Source organism: Plutella xylostella, chromosome 27, assembly GCF_932276165.1.
Source record: "Plutella xylostella chromosome 27, ilPluXylo3.1, whole genome shotgun sequence".
NCBI lineage: Eukaryota > Metazoa > Arthropoda > Insecta > Lepidoptera > Plutellidae > Plutella > Plutella xylostella.
In genome coordinates, this window is record NC_064007.1 from 7,001,903 (window position 1) to 7,024,606 (window position 22,704).

General features: G+C 38.2%; 1 protein-coding gene across 1 annotated transcript; it reads right to left on the reverse strand.

The window, feature by feature from the left end:
* Positions 1-1,258: 1,258 nt before the first annotated feature.
* Positions 1,259-18,166, reverse strand: LOC125490750 (achelase-2-like). Its single transcript, XM_048631012.1, has 7 exons — positions 18,065-18,166; positions 17,503-17,639; positions 16,249-16,337; positions 2,430-2,721; positions 2,134-2,269; positions 1,751-1,911; positions 1,259-1,564 (listed from the first exon to the last, which is right to left on the reverse strand). The coding sequence occupies exons 1-7, from the start codon at positions 18,111-18,113 to the stop codon at positions 1,451-1,453; spliced, it is 978 nt and encodes a 325-aa protein (XP_048486969.1). The 5' UTR covers positions 18,114-18,166; the 3' UTR covers positions 1,259-1,450.
* Positions 18,167-22,704: the final 4,538 nt, after the last annotated feature.

Consider the following 22,704-nt stretch of genomic DNA (forward strand, 5'->3'; position numbering starts at 1 on the left):
ATAAAATAGTTCTCAGTAACTGGCCATGTAGTAACTGGCCACTAGAATACCTATGCCAGTTACTACTAAATATTGAACGATTTTTACAAAATTTATACCACAGAAAATGCTATTTAAAACCAAGGTAATAAGCTGTATTTTAAGTTAATTTACTTGCAAGTAGCAAATTGGGGTAACTGGCATAGGGGGGCCAGTTACTAAAAATACTATAAAACTGGAACCAGTAACTGGCCAAGTCGAAAAATGCAATAAAAAATCAAATTAAGGATTAAATCAGTACAAATTATGATTGCTTAGCTCAAAATCTATCGTTGTCACTATTTAAAGTCACTCACAGAAGCTGGGGACAAAAAATATCGCCTCTCGAAATAATGTCTTCGCTTAACGTTTTCTTAGCGCACAACCATTTTATCAGATGCACTGTCGCCGACTGTCAGAAAATTGCGGGTATTTTGAAGACCAATCCTTCAAGCGGAATGAGTGTGAACTAAAATCAACGACAACTTACTAATGGTTAGTGTCAAGCTGTAACAGATGGCGTGCTGTCATCGTGTTTCTTATTTTAGGCGAATAAAAAGCTGTGTGGCCAGTTATTGGGGGTGGCCAATTTCACCAATGTTTACCCTATAAGATGTCTTGACATTATTAAATTTAAAAATGAACTGAATTGTATTCTCCAAAAAAAATGTTATTATACGATTAATGACTACCTAAATGACATTTTATAATTTATTATATAACTAAATTAATGACTATTATTGTATGACTATTTAATTATTATATTGCTATTATTGTGTTATCTCAGTTTGAACTTAATTTATATAAATTTGCATGAATTCTATAGTGTAGGTAATCCAAAAAGTTGTACGTACTGTATAGAGCAAAGCATGGAGAACTAATAATTTTGTAACACCATTTTATTTACCCATGTTTACAATAAATGAATTTTTGTCTTTATCTTTATCTTATCTTATTCTGAGTTTAATACTTCAACCTCTTTGCTGTCTGTGTGCAATATTTGACGTTCGGTACAGTATGTTGTCACGACATCTATCGGCTTGAACCAAAACTTAACTGACAGCTGTCAAGGAAAACGGCTCATTCAATTCTAGGGCACAACAAATATTAATTACTACTTATCTAAAACGTTTTGCATATTTCTACTTTACACGCTTTTAACATAATTTTCAATAAGAAGGTACAAATCATACAAAATAAACCACAGGATACCCAAGGAAAGATAAAAAAAAATCAAAAGTTGTTAAAAATACATTTAATTTCAATCCTATAAGTAAAATAAAATAACAAAATGCAAATGTAAAATAAGGTAGGTCCATACCTAACACCAATCTTTCAATATTAATTTATTCAAACATAATAATATGTTTAATCAGTTGAAATTTTGAGAATCGTCAAACATCATCGATGCGTTCTTAATAAAAAATATATATCAGTTTTTGGAATATATTATCCATATTGAGGCGAGTAGCATCAGACCGAAGTTGACGTGGGCCGCCGCGGTGGAGTTGGGGCTGCGCGAGCGCTTTACCTGGTTTTGACGTACCTGGAAAGTTTAAAATTATAATAACATAGCCCGTGAGCCTCAAAACTCACCTTTAAAAATTTATTATTTATATGTAAATCCAGGGCATTGATAACAACAATATTTTCTTTGTCGTCTAATAGAGAAGAAACTCTTAAAGGGGGTGCCCCTGGGCTGTATCTTTCGATATTCAATTATATTACTCACAATGTTATTGATCCAGGCGGTGTAGCTAGCGACGCGCGTGAATACTTGAGGGTAGAAGGAATCGCCACATGGCCTGTCAAGACGTAAAAACGAGGCCACCCCCACCACCACCCCGTTGTACACCAGGGGACCACCGGAGTCACCATAACAAACACCGGCTCCTGTAAGGGACAAACTCTTATTGTTAGCCGAGCTATGACGTCTTGACGAGTCTGGGAAATAAACAACATGTGTAAACACAAACTTTTCTTTCAAAAACACTCTTGAATCCACTTCGTAGCGGGTCGGTTTTTCATGAAACCTCAAATGCACTCGATAAAACTCGTCAATCGTCTGCATAAGTCGGTCCAGCACGTCAACTCGAGTCGGATATACGAACTTACCTCCAACATCAAGCAGCGCCGCGCAGAGCACGGAGTCTGGGCCCTGAACCTCCCACCGCGCGCTGCAGGTGTCTCGGTCCACGTTGCGCAGCCCCACGTGCCGGAGACCGAGTGGCAACGACTTACTGCAGTTCGCCTATAGAGTGTTTAATTGGAAATAGTAAGCCGTAAGGATTGATTAATCTATCTATCATTCTAAACCCATGTGATGGGATATTACATATTTATTTATCGATTGAGAAATTTGATCATTTTTGAATTTTTGATAATATGAAATCTGTCAGAAGTGAACTCACAACAGTCCGTCCCCACCCAACAGCTACCACAGACGCGTTGTCCGGGACCACATACCCCCCCGGGGGGATGACGGCTGGCTGCACCGAGCTGCTCCGGTAGTTGCTTATACTGTCCGACAGCACCAACACTGCCACGTCGTTAAGAGGGACGTTATAGCTCTCGTGAACCACGATCTTGGACGTCACGTGTACTGAGCCTCCGCGGTCATTGTAGGTGGATCCGACGCGAATGACAACTTGAGATGCCTTCAACATAGTAGTGCCAGTAACAGCTGTAGTGTCTTTGATTTTTCTGGAAAGATTTTTTAGGTATGGTGTACCTAGATCATCCACTGTATGACTTGATACTGCAGTGGCAAAGGGCCTACCTATAAATAACACAATTCAGATTGCTTCTCTTTTGGATTGACTAATTTGATATTTTATATTATAGTAAATAATAATATATGCGCTACACGGTGCCTTAGGCCGTTTGTCCACCACAGCCGTCACCATCCGTGACGCTCCGTCAGCGAGAACGACGTGAAGGATGACGGCGCTCGGACACTTCATGGCCATGTTAAATGATATCACAAAATTGGCGACGTCATCACCTCCCGGTAACGGCGGTGGTGGAGGAACAGCCTCAGAGCCGGGACAACTTCCTTTAGACCGCGTCCACGACGCCAGCCAGCGGAGAATTACGTACAGTAAGTAAGCCTCCACCATAAAGGAAATAATCCTAGTTATAATAGTTATAGCCGCTATTGCGGCTAATCCCTTGTGCTTGGAATCTAGAAGTTAATCTAAAAATCGCTAACGATGGCCGTTCTAAAAATTGGAATTAGCATGACGAGGGGGTGGCCTTGGCAGTTTTTGGAATAACAAAAGTAATAATAAAAGTAAGCTCAAATGGTGCCAAAATCACCAAGATCAAATTAAAATGGACATGATCGCATCTCATCATGCTAACTCCAATTTCAAGGGTTTCTGGAAGTGTACGAACAGACTTAATGCGAAGCCCAGCGTTCCTGTGAGTGTCGAAGGCGTGTCTAGCCCAGAGGAGATAGCTGAGCTATTTAAGAACCATTTCTCGGTGCAGTCTCCATTAGGGTCCCCTTGTAGGCAGTTCGAGGCTGGGTTCGCTCATGGCAACATTTCAACAGTAATCCTTGCAAAAGATGTTAGACTAGCTATAACAAAAATGACTAGAGGCAAATCGCCGGGCCATGACGGGCTCAGTATCGAGCACCTGCAGCATGCTGGCTACCACCTGCCTCGAGTGCTTGCGATGCTTTTCAACCTATGTTTGAGTCATTCATACCTACCACCTGACTTGGTAAGGACTCTGGTAGTGCCTATAGTAAAAAGTAAAACCGGTGACGTATCAGACAAGTCAAATTACAGGCCTATTTCCCTAGCTACCATAGTAGCTAAAGTGCTTGACAGTGTGCTGAATTCGTATTTGAATAAGAGTATAAAACTGCACGATGCCCAGTTCGGATTCCGGGCTGGGTTATCTACAGAATCTGCTATTCTCAGTGTGAAGCACACTATCAGGTACTACACTGACAGACGGACACCAGTATACGGATGTTTTATGGACCTTTCAAAGGCTTTTGACCTTGTCTCATACGACATCCTATGGCGGAAGCTGGAGGAAGTGGGTCTGCCACCGGAGTTGATATCTCTCTTTAGGTACTGGTACCTCAATCAAGAGAATCGAGTCAGGTGGTTAGGTAAATTTTCAGAGCCGTGTAGGCCTGAGTGTGGGGTGAGACAGGGGGGGTTGAGCTCTCCCATACTTTTTAGTTTATATATAAACGCACTGATAGAGGGGCTTAGCAGCATGCATATTGGCTGCTATATCGATGGTGTGTGTATGAACAACTTCAGCTACGCTGATGATATGGTGCTGCTGGCCCCCTCTGTCAGTGCACTCAATGAGCTGCTTGCAGTGTGTGAGTCCTACGCAAAATCTCATGGACTTAACTACAATACCAAAAAGACGGAATTTATGGTTTTTAAGTCAGGTACCAAGGTCCCAACTTTTGTTCCGCCCATCAGGCTCAACGGTGTTGCTCTTAGAAGAGCTCATCAGTTTAAATATCTTGGGCACGTGTTGACCGAGGACCTGAATGATGACGCGGACATGGAGAGGGAACGCAGAGCATTATCAGTCAGGGCGAATATGCTGGCCCGCAGATTTTCCCGATGTACACCTGCAGTCAAAATTGCGCTTTTTAAAGCATACTGCACTTCTTTGTACTCGGGAAGTTTGTGGGTAAGATATACCCAAAAGGCGTATAATGCTCTGCGTATCCAATTCAATAATGCATTTAGGGCACTGTTGCGGCAACCCCGCTTCTGAAGTGCCTCAGCAATGTTCGCCGAGGCACGCACAGACGGCTTCAATGCAATCTGGCGCAAGAAGTCGGCCTCTCTTTTGGGCAGAGTGCGGGGGAGCGGTAACAGTATTCTAAGTGCTATAGCAGAAAGAAATGACAGTCCACTTGTCTGGCAACTAGTCATAAGAACAAAATCTGTTTTAGTTATTAAGTAGTGTTAAGTAGATATTAGAATTTAAGTTTTGTAAATGTGTGTTTTTATATGGACAAATTGTCTGAAATAAATAAATTATTATATTATTATTATTATTTTCTTTCTGATTGTTTTCAGCTCAGCTATTTGTACAAATAACTGGTATAATGAACCACACGGGCCTAAGCCAAGTGTGATTCATGGGGTATGTGTTGGGTCGGTTTGCATAAATTTACGCACTATTCGGCACGTATTGAGAACTGTAGCTTTTTGGAGGGATTTGTATGTGTAGGATGGGAGATCAAGCGTTTTTAAAGACTTTTCTAATTGCTTAGGGATTACTCCTGTTGTGGAAAGCACAATAGGGACTATGGTACAGGTCTTGAGTCGCCACATACGAATGATCTCATCTTTAAGGTCTGTGTATTTTGACAGTTTTTCTGCTATTGTGTTTTGTAAGTTATGAGTGTTTGGGATTGCAATGTCTATAATAAGAGCTGATTTGTTGACTTTATCTATTAATGTAATATCCGGTCTGTTGAAGTGAATGGTTCTATCTGTGAGGATGGCTCTGTCAAAATACAGTTTGTGCGTGGAGTTCTCAATGACAACTTCTGGGGTATATTTGTAATACGGAGTGGGTGGTGAAGGTGCGAGGTTGTGTTTAATTGCCAGTTTTTGATGTATGATGTTTGCCACCTGATCGTGCCGATGCTTGTAGTCGGTCTGGACTATTGCTTTGCAGGCACCAGTGATGTGTTGGATAGTTTCTGGTAAGGCATTACATTTACGGCATCTGTCTATTTGAGAGCCAGGGAGTTTCATAATATGCTTCTGGTAATTTTTGGTCTCTATCACTTGATCTTGAATAGCAATGAGGAACCCTTCTGTCTCCGGGAACAGCTCACCTCGACGGAGCCACTCGTGCGACGCTTCTTTGTCGACGTTTGGTTGACTCAAGTCGTGGGGGTGTCTTCCATGCAATGACTTCCGATTCCACTCACTTATCTTTGTTTTATGGTCTATTTGTGTTTCATTTGGTTGTGGGCTTCTGTCTTGTAAATTTAATGGTGTAAATTTTGTATCTGTCTGTACTATAGCTTCGTGGATATTAGATGTTGTAGCTTTTTTGTGAAAGTAGGTTCTAAGTGCTGTTATTTGTTTATTATGCAAATTGAGTATATCAATTAGTCCACGTCCTCCTTCACTACGTGGTAGGGTCTGTCTTTGGACACAAGCTCTTGGGTGGTGTTTTCTGTGTTTCGTCATTGATGTATTTATAGCTCTCTGAAGGTTTTTGAGTTCAGTTTTGGTCCAAAAAATGATTCCGAAAGAATAGGTTAATATTGGTATTGCGTAAGTATTAATTGCTTTTACTATGTTTTTTGCGTTAAGTTCAGATTTTAATATTGCACTAAGACGATGTTTAAATTGTTGAGTTAGTTTGGCTTTTGTTTCTTTATATTGGATTTGTTTATCTTGGTTATATCCTAAATATTTGTAGGTTTCGGTTTCAGTAAGTGGTTCTATTGTAGTTCCGGATTGTGTTTGAAATTGGTGGGGGTGAGTTTTACCGTCTTTAACAGAATTTATTCTACATTTGTCTATTCCAAAGTCCATATGTATATCTTGTGAAAGTTTGTCTGTAAGTTCTGCTAAATGGTCTAGTTCAATTTCTGAAGAGGCATATAGTTTTATGTCATCCATATAAAGAAGGTGGTTTATTTTTACATTTCGATCAATATGAGGTGTATTTTTCTCAGAGTGTCTTTTAGAAAGTAGGAATCCAGTTTGGGACGAATTCAAGAGGTTTGAGAGTGGATTTACTGCAAGACAAAACCACATTGGACTTAGTGAATCTCCTTGAAATATGCCCCTTTGAACTTTAATAAAGTCTGTCAGTTTGTCATTAAGTTTTAGTTGTGTAGTCCATTTGTTCATCGTTAATTTCAGAAAGTTAATTATTTGCGGGTTTAATTTATATATATCTAAAATTTTTAAGAGCCATGAATGTGGTACAGAGTCGTATGCTTTTTTATAATCAATGTACATAGTGTGCAGGTCTTTTTTCTTTTGTTTAACTAATTTTAGAATAACTGAATCTATCACAAGTTGTTCTTTGCATCCCTGACTGAATTTTCTACACCCTTTTTGTTGTTCAGTTAAAATTTTATTGCTTTCACAGTGTATATAAATTAATTGGGTAATGCAGGATGTAATTATTTTGTAGATAGTTTGTAAACATGTAATGGGTCTATATTTTGCTGGGTTTTTAGTATCACTACTATCCTTAGGTATCATGTAAGTAATCCCTTCTGTAACGTATTCGGGCATATTCTGTGGTTTTTTTATGAAGTTATTGATGAAATTGTACAGGAACGGATGTAAATATGTAAATTTTTTGTACCAGTAATTATGAATATTGTCAGTCCCAGGAGCTTTCCAGTTATGTAGGGATCTTAGGACGTCTTGATACGTCTCCAACGGGATATGATCAAATTCCATCTGAGTGGTTTCCGAATATCTTAGTTCCTCCTCTTTGATCCACTCGGCGTCTGCATTGTGTTCTTTTGGATCTGCCCATATCTGAGACCAAAACTCCTGTAACTCTTCAGGTGGAGGTGTTTCTGTAGGTTGGTTAGTGGTGTTGTTTGTAGAGGACTTTATAAGATTACGGTAAAACAGTTTTTCGTTGTTAAAGAATTGATTATTTTGTGTTTTACGAAGTGAGCAGGCTGTATATCGTTTCAATCTACTAGCTATTACGGTCAGTTTTTGTTTCAGGGTATCTAAAAAGTGTGTGAGTTCGGAGTTTGGAGGTTCGTGGGTTGAATGTACCTTATATTCTTCCAGGGTCTTTTTTACAGTTTTCGTTAGTTTTTTACTTCTATTTCCATTAATATACTGAGTTAATCTGCTTATTTTAGATCTTAGGTCATCTACTTTTCGTTCAAGTCTAACTTGCCATCTTGGTTTTGAATTATATCTCTTGGTGCTTTGGTTTTCAGGTGTCAGTGGGGTGAGGTCAAGTTTAGCTCCATTCATTTTAGCTGCGGTCCATGCTGCACAGTATATCGTGGTTTGTAAAGAATTAAATTCAGTATTGGCATTAACATTAACAGGCAGAATCTTTTTATCTATGTATTCTACTAATATTGCTAGTTTTCGGGATGGTTTTTGGCGGGGAATGTATGGTCTGTTAGTAGGTTCAATGTTTGTGAAATAGTATAAGGCATTTTGAAATGTTTCTTCAATCTGTTGGCTTTTCTCTGAATCTAAATACTCAATTTGTTTAGGTGGTACTGCAATGTCTGTGAGGCAGTCAGTCTGAATTTGAGACATAAAATCCGGTCTGATCTCTAATTCTAATGGTGTGTTTGTATCAGGTAAGTTCGAGGAAATTTCTAATTCGGAAGCAATCTCTGTTCGTATTTGGGCGAGCCTATCATAATCTATAAGTTTATTGTTTATTATGATTCTCCTCTGATCCGAAATTCGCTGTTCTGATAGGTGAGACAGCTCTGGGAACCTGCTTGTAATGGCTTGATGTAATTGAGGTCTGTATGCTGTTGAGTTCGTTTCCATTTCTGTTATTCTAAAGTAACAACGCATTATTTCCTCGTTGTATTCTATGCGCATACCGGGTGGCACTCGGTGATAACAGTCGTGTTTACGTTTGCTCCGTAGTTTTTTGTGGATTAATATTGTTTGCACTAAAGTTACGCGAACAAAAACTGTTTCAATGTGTTAAATACCACATTTGCCAATACGCAGTGAGTACGAATTGAATCATTATTGTGCGATTTAACTTAAAGTAAAATCTAAAACCGACACTCGTTTCGAACACCTACCGCACGAATTTTACTGATAGAAGCGCCTTCAACGATTCACTGAGCAATACCCCACATCATAGTATCCCAAAATGGACCGAACTCCACCGGCATCTCGAATCACTTGTCGCCGCGAAACAATATTTGCATCTGACTCCAACCTCACGCTGAATAAAGACCTTGGCCTTGAACCATTAACCTGTAACGACAATTCTACTGCTGTGCGACCGGCGAAACGACGGCTCGTCACTGAGAGTGATGACATTGATAACCGTCTCAACATGTTCGAAAAATCGTTTATGGATTTCCTTACATCCTGGAAAAATGAACAGATTGGTCAACTTAGCCTGATCCAGAACTCAATCACCAACATGCAACTACAAATGAACGAAATCCAAAAAACAAATGCTGAAATAGAAAAATCAATGGAGTTCCTTTCGTCACAATATGATACCCTAACAAAGAAAGTTGATGAACTTGAAGAGAAATCGGCTTCTTATGAACAACGAATCTTACAAATGGAAGAAAGCATGGAGGAATTTTCTCGCAAATCTTGTCTACACTACCTAGAAGTACGCAATGTTCCCATAAAGCAGAGAGAAACCACAGACGACCTTCTCCTGACTGCAACCCTCATTTTCAAAGCAATATCTTGTGAAACCGCGTCCACGGCGATTACAGATATACGCCGTCTTCCTTCCAAATCGGCTAACAAAACCATTCTTGTCTGTTTAAATAGCGTGATTACAAAGAACCAAGTCCTAAAATCAGCCAAGGATTATAATATGAAGCACCAATCCAACAAACTGAACACTTCAATATTCAGTCATAACACTGATCGTCACCAACCCATCTACATAGCCGAACATCTGACCATTAAAGCCAGAAGACTCTACTTCGAAGCCCGCGAACTGGTAAAGAAAGGCCAGTTTAAATACTGCTGGACTTCCTATTCAAAAGTTTTCCTGCGGAAGGATGATACTAGTGCTCCAATAATCATAACAAATGACTCTCAAATTCTTGAAATTATGAAAAATATTGTCCAATGACTATTAATTACAAATTCATTATCAGATATTAATCATTGCTCTCTTGTAATATTAGATTTAGTCTTAGGCCTTAGTTTATACTTCTCCACCAATGTTGTAAAACTATACTTTCTCCTGTGCTACAAAGCCATTCGTGGATTTTTTATTGCTCACATCCCACTCTATAAGAATAACCATACTCACCTGCTACTCATCCATCAATCTACGTGCATAATTACTATAAATTTATTCCTCTTCCCCCTTCACTTCACTATGTAACTCTTACATCATTATTATTAATATAAATTCGATAACTTAACTAATTTATTTAACGACATCGACTCTCTATCAATCTCGGACTCAAAACTATGCAACCCAGATGATTGCAGGGCCCTTTTATTAAAACACACCCAGAATCTAAAAATAATGCACCAAAACATACGTAGTATTTCTGCCAATCTTGACAGCTTTCTGGTGCTGTACTCTACTATTGAGCAGGAATGCGACATTTTAATATTCTCTGAGTGCTGGCTCCAGCGAAATCCAGTAATTCCTTCCATAGATGGCTTTACATACTATGTTTCACCAAATCCCATTAACCAAAACGACGGGGTTATTGTATATGTAAGCGATAAGCTTTCAAATGTCAAAGTAGAGCCATCTAATCTAACCGAGGCAAGTGGACTAACTGTTAAAATTGGGAATGAGGTAGCTGTTCTCGCTATTTATCGACCGTGGCAATTTCGCACTACATCTGTTTTTCTAAATGACCTGAACACTTATTTATTTTCTCTCGCAACTTTTCAGAACATCATACTTATAGGCGACATTAATATAAATATTATTCCAGAGAACAGGGACCCATCAGCAGATGAATACCTTAATATCACTGCATCCCACAGCTTGCTACCTGCTTATACCTATGCAACTCACAATCTTACTTGCCTCGATCATGTAATTGCTAAAACGCAATTGCAATTGACTACCCTTGTTCTCCAATCTACGATTACTGACCACTTCTCATCCCTCATAAGTTTAAACATGAATAAAACCCAGCCAACAGTTAAAACAAGAATTAAGATAGATCATGACGGGTTGGCAAAAACTTTAACCGAAACAGATTTCTCAGATTTACTTAATTATAAAGATCCAAATGATGCCACTAATAGCTTAATTAATAGAATACAAACTGCCATCCAACTAAACTCTAAAATTGTAAAAATACCACAGCGTCAGAGAACAATCAAGCCCTGGATCACACCAGGATTGCTGAAATGCATTCGTAATAGGGATAATCTCCACAAAAAACTAAAACAATCACCTAATAATGAGATCCTGAGATTGACCTACAAAAGATATCGCAATTTCTGCAACATGATTCTAAGGAAAGTAAAGGTTAATTATGAAAAAGAGGAACTAGACAAAGCTAAAGGCAACAGTAAACGTCTATGGGATGTCATAAAGAAGCTTACTTATAGAAACCCCAATAACTCTACAGCTAAGGAACTTCTTACTATATCTTCTCTTCCAATGGACAGCGTTAACATAGTCAATAACTACTTTTGTAATATAGGCAGAACTCTTGCACAAAATGCAAATTCAAGTGCAACTGTTCATAATCAAATTCTCTCTCCTTCCCCAAGCAATTTCAGTGACTCCTTAGTCTTTTTACCAACCGATAAAGAGGAAATCAGCCAAATGATTGATTCACTACGGCCCGATTGTGCTATCGGTATAGACGGTATTTCAACAAAGCTCTTGAAATCCTGTAAAGGCTTAATCTTATCTGCACTCACGCATATATTCAACTTGTGTCTACATAATGGTGTATTTCCAGATTCCTTTAAAAGAGCACTTGTACATCCAATCTTCAAGTCTGGGGAAAGAAACCGTGTCAACAATTATAGGCCTATTTCCATTCTACCAGCAGTCTCAAAAATTCTAGAGCGTTTAATCAACAAGCGACTTACCCACTACCTAGAAAGCAAAAATCTATTATCTAATGCTCAGTATGGATTTAGGTGTGGGAAGTCTACAACAGATGCAGCTCATGATCTCATAGACCATATTATAGTTAACATGGACAAAGGCAAGAAGTGCTTAACTATCTTCCTAGATCTTGCTAAGGCCTTTGACACGGTTTCCACCCCCATCCTTCTTAATAGGCTGGAAGAAATTGGCGTGAGAGGTACCCAACTATCCTTTTTCCGTAGCTACCTTTCGGGCCGTACTCAATCCGTTATTATTGATGGTCACATTAGCTCGGCCTCGCCCATTGAATACGGTGTGCCTCAGGGGAGTATTCTTGGCCCAACCCTCTTCTTGATTTTCATTAACAAAATGTGTAACCTTCATATAACTAATGGTAAAATAACCACTTTTGCTGATGACACTGCAATTACATTTACTGGGGACGACTGGGACCAAGTTCATTCGTATGCGCAGCAGGGCCTCGGCGTCATCCTTAGTTGGCTGATAACGAATAAGCTGACTCTCAATGCAGATAAGACTACATACATGCTGTTTTCTCCTCGGAGCTGCTCTCTTCCACCAATGAGCAGATATTCAATAGTCGCACACAGTCAAGGCTGCGCAGTCGATGTATGTGATTGTCCTAAAATAAAAACTTGCGACCAGATGAGATACTTAGGTATAATTATCGACCGTAACCTTAGCTTTCTTCCACATATAAACGCTCTTGCTTCCCGAGTTCGTAAATTAATTTATGTCTTTAAAAAGCTTCGTCACATCTCTGATCCACCTATCTTGAAAACAGTTTATTATGCTCTCTGCCAATCCATTTTAATGTACGGGATTACAATATGGGGCGGAAGCTATATCACACATTTATTAATTTTAGAAAGGGCCCAACGCTCTATTCTCAAAGTAGCCACTTTTAAACCGTATCGCTTTCCTACTTATGCCCTGTATCAATATTGCCAAGTTTTAACTGTACGTCAGCTTTTTATCTTGTATTCAACTCTTCGCCAACACTCTATGACACCTTATAATGATATGACTGCACAAAAAAGAAACCACATAATTGTACCCAGTAAAAACTTTAAACTTACTCTATCTCGTAACTTTTTTTGCTATCTTGGCGCTTCTCTATATAATAGAGTACATAAATTATTGAACATTTATCCTCTCCCTAAATTCGTAGCTAAACTGACCATAAGTAAATGGCTACAACAGCTTAACTTTGCTGACACTGAAAGCTTTTTACACCCCGCTGTATAGTGCTCTAGCCACCTCTGCACGTTTGCCCCACGCACAGTATATTTTCTCTTTTATATATTCTATGAATATTTAATGGTGATTTAATATATGCATATTATATGTCTTGTATTCAAAATTTAATATCCTACGAGTGGTTTTTTTGTCTCTTTTTTGTCTCTTTTTTGTCTCTTATTGTCTACAAATGATTTAAGTATCACACGAACGTTAACACTGACTGGGCTACAATCACCAGGGGCGTTCGCTAGTGTCTATAGCTCAGGATTTATCCTATTTTAGGCGCTAGCACTTTACTTGTATACTTTGATTAGCCAATCTATTGTATCTTATCGTTGCAACAACCTAACATTGTTTCATTTTATAAGTTTAGTTTATATCCAGCTCTGCATGTTAGTTATAAGTTATTTTAAGTTGTGTGAAAATGTTTGTAATATGGCTATTGGAAAAACAATAAACATTATTATTATTATTATTATTATTATTATTCTGAAGTCCACCTTATTCGTTGTGATTGCGTATGCTGGGTACTTTGCAGCCGTGCACCTTCAATTCCTGCTTCTATATTTTTTAGCTCTGTAGCAGCCTCTTTTTTAATTTCTTCTATTTCGTCTAGGGTTAATAGATTGCTCCTTATGATGGCCCTACGCTGATCTCCTACTCTTTGCCGTGATACCTGCATGTGTGGGAATTTTTCTAGAAACTTGGTGTGTAGTGGTGGAAGATATGGTATACTTTTAAGTCTGTCTCCATTGCGGTAAGTTGATAGAAGGTACGCAGTATGAATTTATTCATGTCTTTGGTCCATTTCCTGCGTGTACACTTGCTGCGAGTAGTGGGCACAGAATCTGAGACTGTAGAAGCCTCTTGCGCAACATCTACAGGCAGTATGCTGAAGGATGAAGAAAGTGTTGGGGAAGAGCGGTATGATGGATTTGTGGCTGAAGATGAATAGGGTGAGTATGGGTCCGATTCCTGATCTGATTGTTCGGCTGTAGCATATTGTTCGACGGGAGCCCGCCTGCTCAGCTCCGCGTCGCCAATGGTTCGCATGCTGTCACATCCAGCACTGGCTCCAGATGCGCCCCGGCGTCCTCCGGGAAGCGACCTTAAATTATATCTCCTAGTAGTACTGGTCCAAGTCCTAGTTTTTGTATCTGGCGCAACACTATTACCAGTGGACTGGGTCTCTCCTATTGGTGGTGATGTTCTGCTCGTTGATCGCGTCACTCTCATAAGCGGTACGTTGCCCCCCCCAGAGTACGAGGGGCAGCCCGAGCCTCGTGGCCCGGGGCGGGATTGACCAGCGCTGTTGACGCTGGGACCCGCCTGGGGTAGCTTCGTCTCTCGTTCCGCTACCATGATGATGATGACTATGGCTCCGTTAGCCGCTGGTAAGTATATGTCGATAAACGACGCCAGCGTCCGCCCCTCACGTGGCACTGGTGGTCGTGCCGGACGTGGAGTTAGATTTGTGAGGGGCTTATTATTATTATTATTATAAACGCTTTCAAACGGAAGTTACGATTTTTTATCCACTGGCGGTGCTAGTTCTGCGTATAATAGCGCCTTAAAGGCGCAGCGAAGCTCTTGGAGGTACCTAGTGTAAACAAAATGGATTTTATGATTTGAATTGTATTAAATAAGTACCTAATGATCTTTTCCATTGTAATGATCTTACTTTGTAATTTGGTCTTACATTATTATTCTGAGATCTGGGAATGACATCTGTTCTGTGATCGCCCATTGTCTATGGTTTGTCTGTGATCAAAATAGAGGAAGTTACTTCCGGGATCCGCCATATGCCGCGAAAAGGGTCCACACAACTTATCCCGGAGAAAACGTTTTCGATGTTGGAATCAGGTGCACGACATTTTTATCATCCCATACAACATTTAATCCATATTTTATTTTGTATCGCTTTTGGCAACCCTACGTTCTGATAGCATTACGTCAAACACTGACGTGTTTATTGTAAACAAAAACATATGATAAATCGAGGGCCGCAAATTTGAAATATTACTGATTCGAATTTGGAATTTGTACGTTATACCTCCCTAGTTTTAAAACATTGCAACAAGAACATTCTTGGGATACAATCAAAGAAAAACATACCTAGTTAATTCCAAAGTTCAATCTATTTTCACAGCAATCCTTTTCCACAACAAACACAACACTACATCTTAAACTCTTCACAGAAATCTGATGAACCACTGCAGCCTCAAATAATTACATTAATCACATTCCACTTTCACAATACTAACTGTTTTGAAGTAGATAATACTTAACACGAAAAACAACAAAACAATTGAACCACGAGAAAAAGGTTAAATCGGTCAGACTTGTGTAAGTTCCAAGTGTTTCTGTTTAATTATGCTAAAGTTTAAATCGGCACTGAATCACGATTATAATTATTCCTATGAACTTTCAAATTAGTTACTAGTAATATTATTAATTAGTAGGTAAACATAAAAAAGCAGAAAGCATTTTTTTCACCCGTTGCCATATTGTTTCCAATAGAGAAAATAAACGACGATGTCAAAGACCCGTTCCCGTTTCCGACATTTTTATTTCGTCGGATTTCACAACCCAATTAAATAAACAGAAAATATTGTTTTACGAAGTCTTTTTTTCACTGTCTATTGTTTACGTAATATTAGAGACAAGTAAAAATAAATAACGGCGTGAACTCGCGTTTCGCGGTCGTTCGCGCTGAAAGTGTAGCGCGGGCTGAAAGAATAAAATATTTAAAAATGAACGGATCGGTTTCCATAGCTACGTGATTTTATAAGGTCGTTGACACTCGTTGATATGTAGGTCACTGTGTCACGTCAGGGTTGTTGGTACCCAGTTTTCGAGTAAAACTTTGGACGTTAATTATTCAAAAACGGTACCGTATTTTGAGATTCTGACTTCTTTCCCGGGCTTAGATATAACATGCTGCACATGCTGGTTTCGGCTTGATATACCCTTTTTGCAACACCGAGCAAAACAATTAAATATTATTATTTCTGATTAATTGTGGAATGTTCAGGTGCAAATGTTGTAAAAGTAATAAATAAGTAAATGGTAACAAGTGAGTTTAATATTGGTGCACCCGCCCTATCGGATTAGTCAATACTAGTTTGTAAATTAATGACAGGGAAATATAGCTGACCGTTAAATCGTAACTAAGCTAAGAACATACAAAAAATAGGAATTTATTACCGAAATAAGCAGTGCGCAGCGGTGAGCACGTGGTGCTGTGTGAGTATCACGCCCCCACAGTTATCCCGCAGCAGCTTCTGACCACGCATCTGCAAATACAGCGATAAAGTACGTTACATACATACATATACATACATATGCACTCACAACTATAATCCCCGAAGGGGTAGTCAGAGGTGGCTCAAAAGCGAGCCACCCACTTTTCGCAGCACATTTTGTACTCACGTGATAGGTTGCGAACCATATCGCCGTTTTGGGATAAGTACCATGCACTTAGGATACACATCTAGAATCTAGATGTGCAGGTTTCCTCACGATGTTGTCCATCACCGTAAGAGCACGTGGTATTATTACTTAAACTCCTTAATTCAAAGAATTCATTGGTACAGGCCAGGATTTGAACCCGCGGCCTCTTGATTGAGAGGACGAGGCCTTATCCATTGTATCCATTACACCACCACCGCTCTAAAGTACGTTACAATGAGGGCTATGTATAACTTACCGCAAATTTAAAATAACTTAAGGCTACGTCAAACAGTAAGCATTACTAGCGCGCGTCAGAGCGCTAACTTGACGCCGCGCTATGACGCCAAGATGTGTTGTACTACTATGGTAAACAGAGCGCCAGCGCTAGCGTTGCGTTGCGTATGACGCGCGCTAGTAACGCGTCCTGGTTTGACAGAGCCTTTAGAAAGGTAACTTCACAATTTTCATTTTTAGAACTTACCTACCTCATAAATAGGACTAACTAGAGTCTTGGGCCCTTACCATCAAAACAGAAACATATGGTAAATGCTGTCAGTTGGCTGTCAAACGCCATATAAATAAATATTTTTAAAATGGAAAACACATAAAACTGGTTTTTTAAAAACAATTCTATAGTAAAAGTTTAAAACCCTAAAAGCTTATGTTTCTACTTAAATATTGATAATCAAAATAAGTAAGTAATGTAACATAATTTTGAAATGATCTGATAACTTACATCAGAACTCCTAACAAATAACTTTATTATGGATATTGAATACCTTTATCATTTTAATTTTTAGAACAAAATAATTAGAGAAGTATTTCTCGGACATACCTACTGAGACGCACTGACCCTACCCGTACAACTGTGTACCTACGGTCACAGTCACATCACGTCCCTGTTTGGTGTCGGTATTATAAAAAAATTACTTTTTCATTGCTCGCGTCGTCGACAGCTCCAAACTAAGCTTGCATACTATGTCGGTGGGTCTGGTAAAGAAGCAATACCGTATAAACTGAACTTAAATACGCCATGTAAGGGTATTTCTTGATGGTGGTGGGTCGTCCCCCGATGATCCTGTTGGCGGGGGGCGCGGGGGGCGCGGGGGGCTCTCTCACAGTCACGGTGTCCTCACAGCAGCTCCCTGAAAACATAATTATATACCTACCTATACGTAGTCCATAATTTTAATAAGAACTTCCTGATCGCATAAAATGTATGGATCGTATAAGGTTAAAATTGACATTCTTAAGGCAGGTAAGGTAATACATCTATAATGTTGAAGAAAAAATTCTCACACTTTTACTAGGGGTTGACTTGACTATACCCTATAGGTAACAAAGAAATAGCGATTCTCCTACTTTTTAAATAGTTTTTGATTAAGTTTATACCTACCTATAGAAATAAAAAATGGCTAATTCATTTTTTAAAGGGAAAAAATGTAACCTGTTACATTTTTTCCCTTTAAAAAATGAAGGGACTAAATAAAATACCACATAGACACATAGATATAGATATCTACCCAATTTTACTCTACCATACTTAACTACCGTAAATAATAAATCTTACCATAGTAAAATAGCACAGTCATTATTAGTAACTTCATACTGAAAACCATCACTTTTCTGTTTATGTCCAGTCAAAAAGTAAGTATAAATTGCGATGGCCAAGCCATGGCCATCGCAATTTTATTTATTGTAGCTTTTTAACTTGTCTGCGGCGAAGCAATGAGGACGGATATAATAGTACAGTAAGGGGCAGAGAAACCTGACCCCCCTCAGAAGCATTGAGAGGGGGGTCAGGTTTCTCTGCACCTGACCGTACAAGGTGTTGCGATAGTGGTAAATAATTATAGTAAAGGTGAAAATCTATGTACGTCTTGTCTATCCTTTTTAAGACACTGTATTGTATGTCCTACGCTACGTAAGTTGCTAGGTATTGTACATAAGTACTGAACTGACACAGATATATCGTCGAATATGCCAGTAGGTAAATATATATATTACTTTACCGTCTTGTTCGTATATTGTTAATCTAAGGTCTGTACAGTTAAATATGGGAAATTTTGTTACATTTTAAATAATCTTAACTTAATATTATAAATGCGAAATTACTGTGTCTGTCTGTTACTCTTTCACGCCAAAACTACTGAACGGATTTGAATGAAATTTAGTATACATAATGTAACGTAGCCTTCCCAAACGTCTTAAATCTGATCTAATTATAGTACCTTATTATACCTATTCTAACTTATAATAAATCAAATCAAATCAAAAATCTAAAAATCAAAATATATATAATATTGTGACATAGGTTCAGGCTGTTATTAACAAAGTCCTCTTAATTTTATTGCTACTATGGCCTTCCCCATGGGCGTACAAAATTCAATTAAACAATCAATCTAATTAATAATGGTTATGTCCTAAAATAAACTATATGTCAAGAAACAATTACAAAATACCTAATACACTTAAAATCTAATTTGGCAACTCGGTTGAGACACAGACAATCTAAATTAACAGTTATAATTCTAAGTTACATTTATTTTTGTTTATGTCCATGAAAAATTCGTGTACCGAATAATATTATGTCCTCGAGACAAGGAATAATTGTTTCAAGGTTTTTTTAAATATATTTATTTCGTCAATTGTTCGGCGGGAATTATTTTTGGTGCCATTCTTAATATACTTTTATTGTAAAGAGCCGACTTCCTATGCTCTACTGCCACACGGTTCTGACATCGGCGACTCTTAAAAGACTTAAACTGTTGTCTATTAAGTTTAACATACAACGCTACCTCATAGATATAAAGTCACGGTAATGTTAGAATTTTTAACTCTGCAAAGTGTTTTTTACAACTGTCTCTTGATTGAAGACGCTTAATAGCCCGTATTCATTTTTTTGTGATTTAAATGCCAGTTCATTATCAGTTGAGTTACCCCAAAATATAACACCGTACCTTAAAGTGGATTCAACATAACCATAATAGGCATTCACTACAGTGTCTTCATTTGAAACTTTCCTTTACAAGTATAGAGCATATGAATATATTTTTTTTTACATAAAATGTCGATTTGAAATTTAATTTATTGTCTATATGTAGTCCTAAAAATTTTATTATGTCAGTTTCTGCTATTTTATTATTATTATATTGTATATTAAGAGAATCAGGTACAGTTCTTTGCCTAAAATTCATTATGTATGTTTATTCAAGATTAATAATAAGATTATTTGATGTCAGCCAATTAATTATATTTGATAGTGATTGATTTATTTCATATTCTTGCGTTTCTATATTATCTTCCATGAATACCGCCGTGCTGTCAACAGCGAAAAGTACAATGGAGTACAATTTGGCGTTCCTCTGACTCGTAAATTATTTCCGTATTTGTATCTAAACTTATTCTACTGACTTGCGTCACCTGCGATCGGTCACTGAGATATGATTTTATTTATTTATTTAATTCTTTATTGCACAGATATAAAATTTTACTAGGTTAGATACATTCCCTCGAACTCCATATCGCTCTAATTTATCAATAAGTATGTCATGATCTACGAAGTCGAAGGCTTTCTTCATATCCATGAATAGTGCAGTTATCGACTTGGTTTGGTCCATACGTGTTATAACTTTGTTGATGAAGTCAAAAATTGCCATATTTATGGTTTTACCTACTCTATTTACCCATTTTTCTCATCTGGTAGATTGTTATTAGATTCAAAGAAAACATATAAATTTTTATAAATAATCTTTACAAATATTTTTGAAAATACAGGGAGAAGGGCGACCGGTGTATAATAGTTCATATCTTTTTTATGTCCACTGCCTTGCACAACAAATAACGTGATATTAAAGTGAAACAGAAGTCTTAACACGAAAATAACCACAGCTCCCTATGAAATACAACAAAAACTGTGAATGTATACAACGGATTTCATTAATAATCAATAATATAACCTATAAACAAATCAATAATAACCGGACATCTTGAACATTCGAAAATCAGCGCCATCTATTTCAACAGTCAAAGCTAGATAGTTAAGACGAAGTTCAGCTACTCAACGCTAGAGGGCAGGACATATCAGATAGAGACACGAAGTTTAAATAGAGTCATAGAGCTAACAACATAGAGCAAAGACTACCATAGACAACACTTGGTAGAGTCCAAGTTGATGAAGGTAGAGTCTCACATGAGTGTAGAGACCGTCATCGACCGAGTAGAGCTGTCCTAACATAATAGAGATTTCACTTAAGGTGAGGTGGGCTTCAAGTTTAGACCAGAAGTACCAAATACCGAACACGAAAATAAATAAATAAATACTACACCCAGGGTGATAATAATGTCTATGATGCGACGCTCACCCCCCGGCACGCCGCTCCCTGGACTTATTCAAGTTAATTCGGAGCCCAATATATCGGGTACCTGTGATGCCGATAGTAACATTGATTTACCGCGAAAAAAGCGCACCCATGATGACATGTCTCCTAGTAAAGACTTCGAGAATTTTAGAAGAGAACTGCGAGCTGACATGATGGATATGTTTCGAAGTTGGCAGGACAATCAGAAGGAACTTTTTAAAAATATGATGGAGAGTCAAAACAATGTCTTTAAAAAACTGGCGTCCGATGTCGCCGAAGTGAAGGCCCAAAACAATGAAATCTATTCGACAAATCAGGAAATAGAGAAGTCTATGTCTTTCATTAATAAGGAATTTAAAGAACTCAAAAAGAAAGTTGAGAACCTAGAAAAGGAGCGCTCTGAACTAAATGACCATGCAAAATATGATCTCGAGAACAAACTGAGAGATGTTCAGCTAAGCTCACGAAGCTCTAGTATCGAAATGAGGAACGTACCCCTTAAGGATAAAGAAACTCACTCAGATCTCATGTCTATCGTCTCCGGCATTGGACGCGCTATCGGCTGCCCCGTGACGTCATCTGAAATCCGAGATATACGACGCTTGTCGGGAAAGCCAGGCACTACCAGGCCTATCGTAGCTGAATTTGGTCAAGTTCACGCAAAGAACCGCTTCCTCTCGTCAGCTAGAGACTTTAATAGGAAATTACAAACTCAGGACAAGCTGAATACCGAAACAATCGGACTATCAGGAGGCCGCCAACCAATCTTTGTCGCCGAATACCTATCCGCAAGCTCAAAGAGGCTCCTGTCCTTAGCGAGAGAATTTGCCAAAGAAAATAAGTATGCCTACTGCTGGTCATCAAATGGAAATATCTTTCTTCGTAAGGAACCACAAGGAAAACAACTTATTATTCGGTCTGAAAAATGCTTACAAGACTTACGTAAACAAGAATGACTATTCTGGCATATTCCTAGTGACACCTTATCAATTATAAATGTCATCTTAACCATTTCTGTGTCACATTCAACTTTGTTCTGTATATTCTGGAGTACATTTGTATATCTTTTATATTATGTCTTTAAACAACAACACATGCACTCTATAACACACAAACACATTTACACAACCCACACACCCTCATCATGGGATTACACCAATAACAAGAAAAACACCTACTCTAACACCCATTATGATCTTATTAAAATAACTTGGCTTAACCTTGACTATGTTTCAGGCGCTCACTCACACGGCAAAAATGTTTATTTATTACGACAACTGACTGGGTCCTATACTCTCTCTATCAATGGCTAACATAATGGATATTACTCCGGAACTTGATAACCTAAGTGTATCTAGAGCCTACATGTCTACATATGGTGAGTGTCATAAACTCGTAAACTTTTCTACAAACAGCAAATTGTCAGTGATCCATGTGAATGTTAGGAGTGTAACTAAAAACTTTGATCAATTTAGAGTACTCCTTTGCTCTCTTAAAATTAGCTGCGATATAATTATTCTGTCAGAATGCTGGCTCTCGAAAGCAGATACTCTACCAGACATTGAAGGTTATAAGAGATTTTCCACCTCAAGAAATAGTAATCAGAATGCAGGGATTATAATGTTTATTAAAAGTAATCTTAAAAACTATTCTGTCACTGAGCCATTTGTAGAGGAATCAAACTGTTTAATTTGTAAAATTGATTCTGTAACGGCCATAGTTGCCTCTTACAGATCACCATCTCATAAAAACTGTAGTAAATTTATCGACAGCTTAAACAGTATTTTATCAAATCTAGCTTCTTTTAAAAATGTAATCCTGATTGGCGATATAAACCTAGACATCAAAA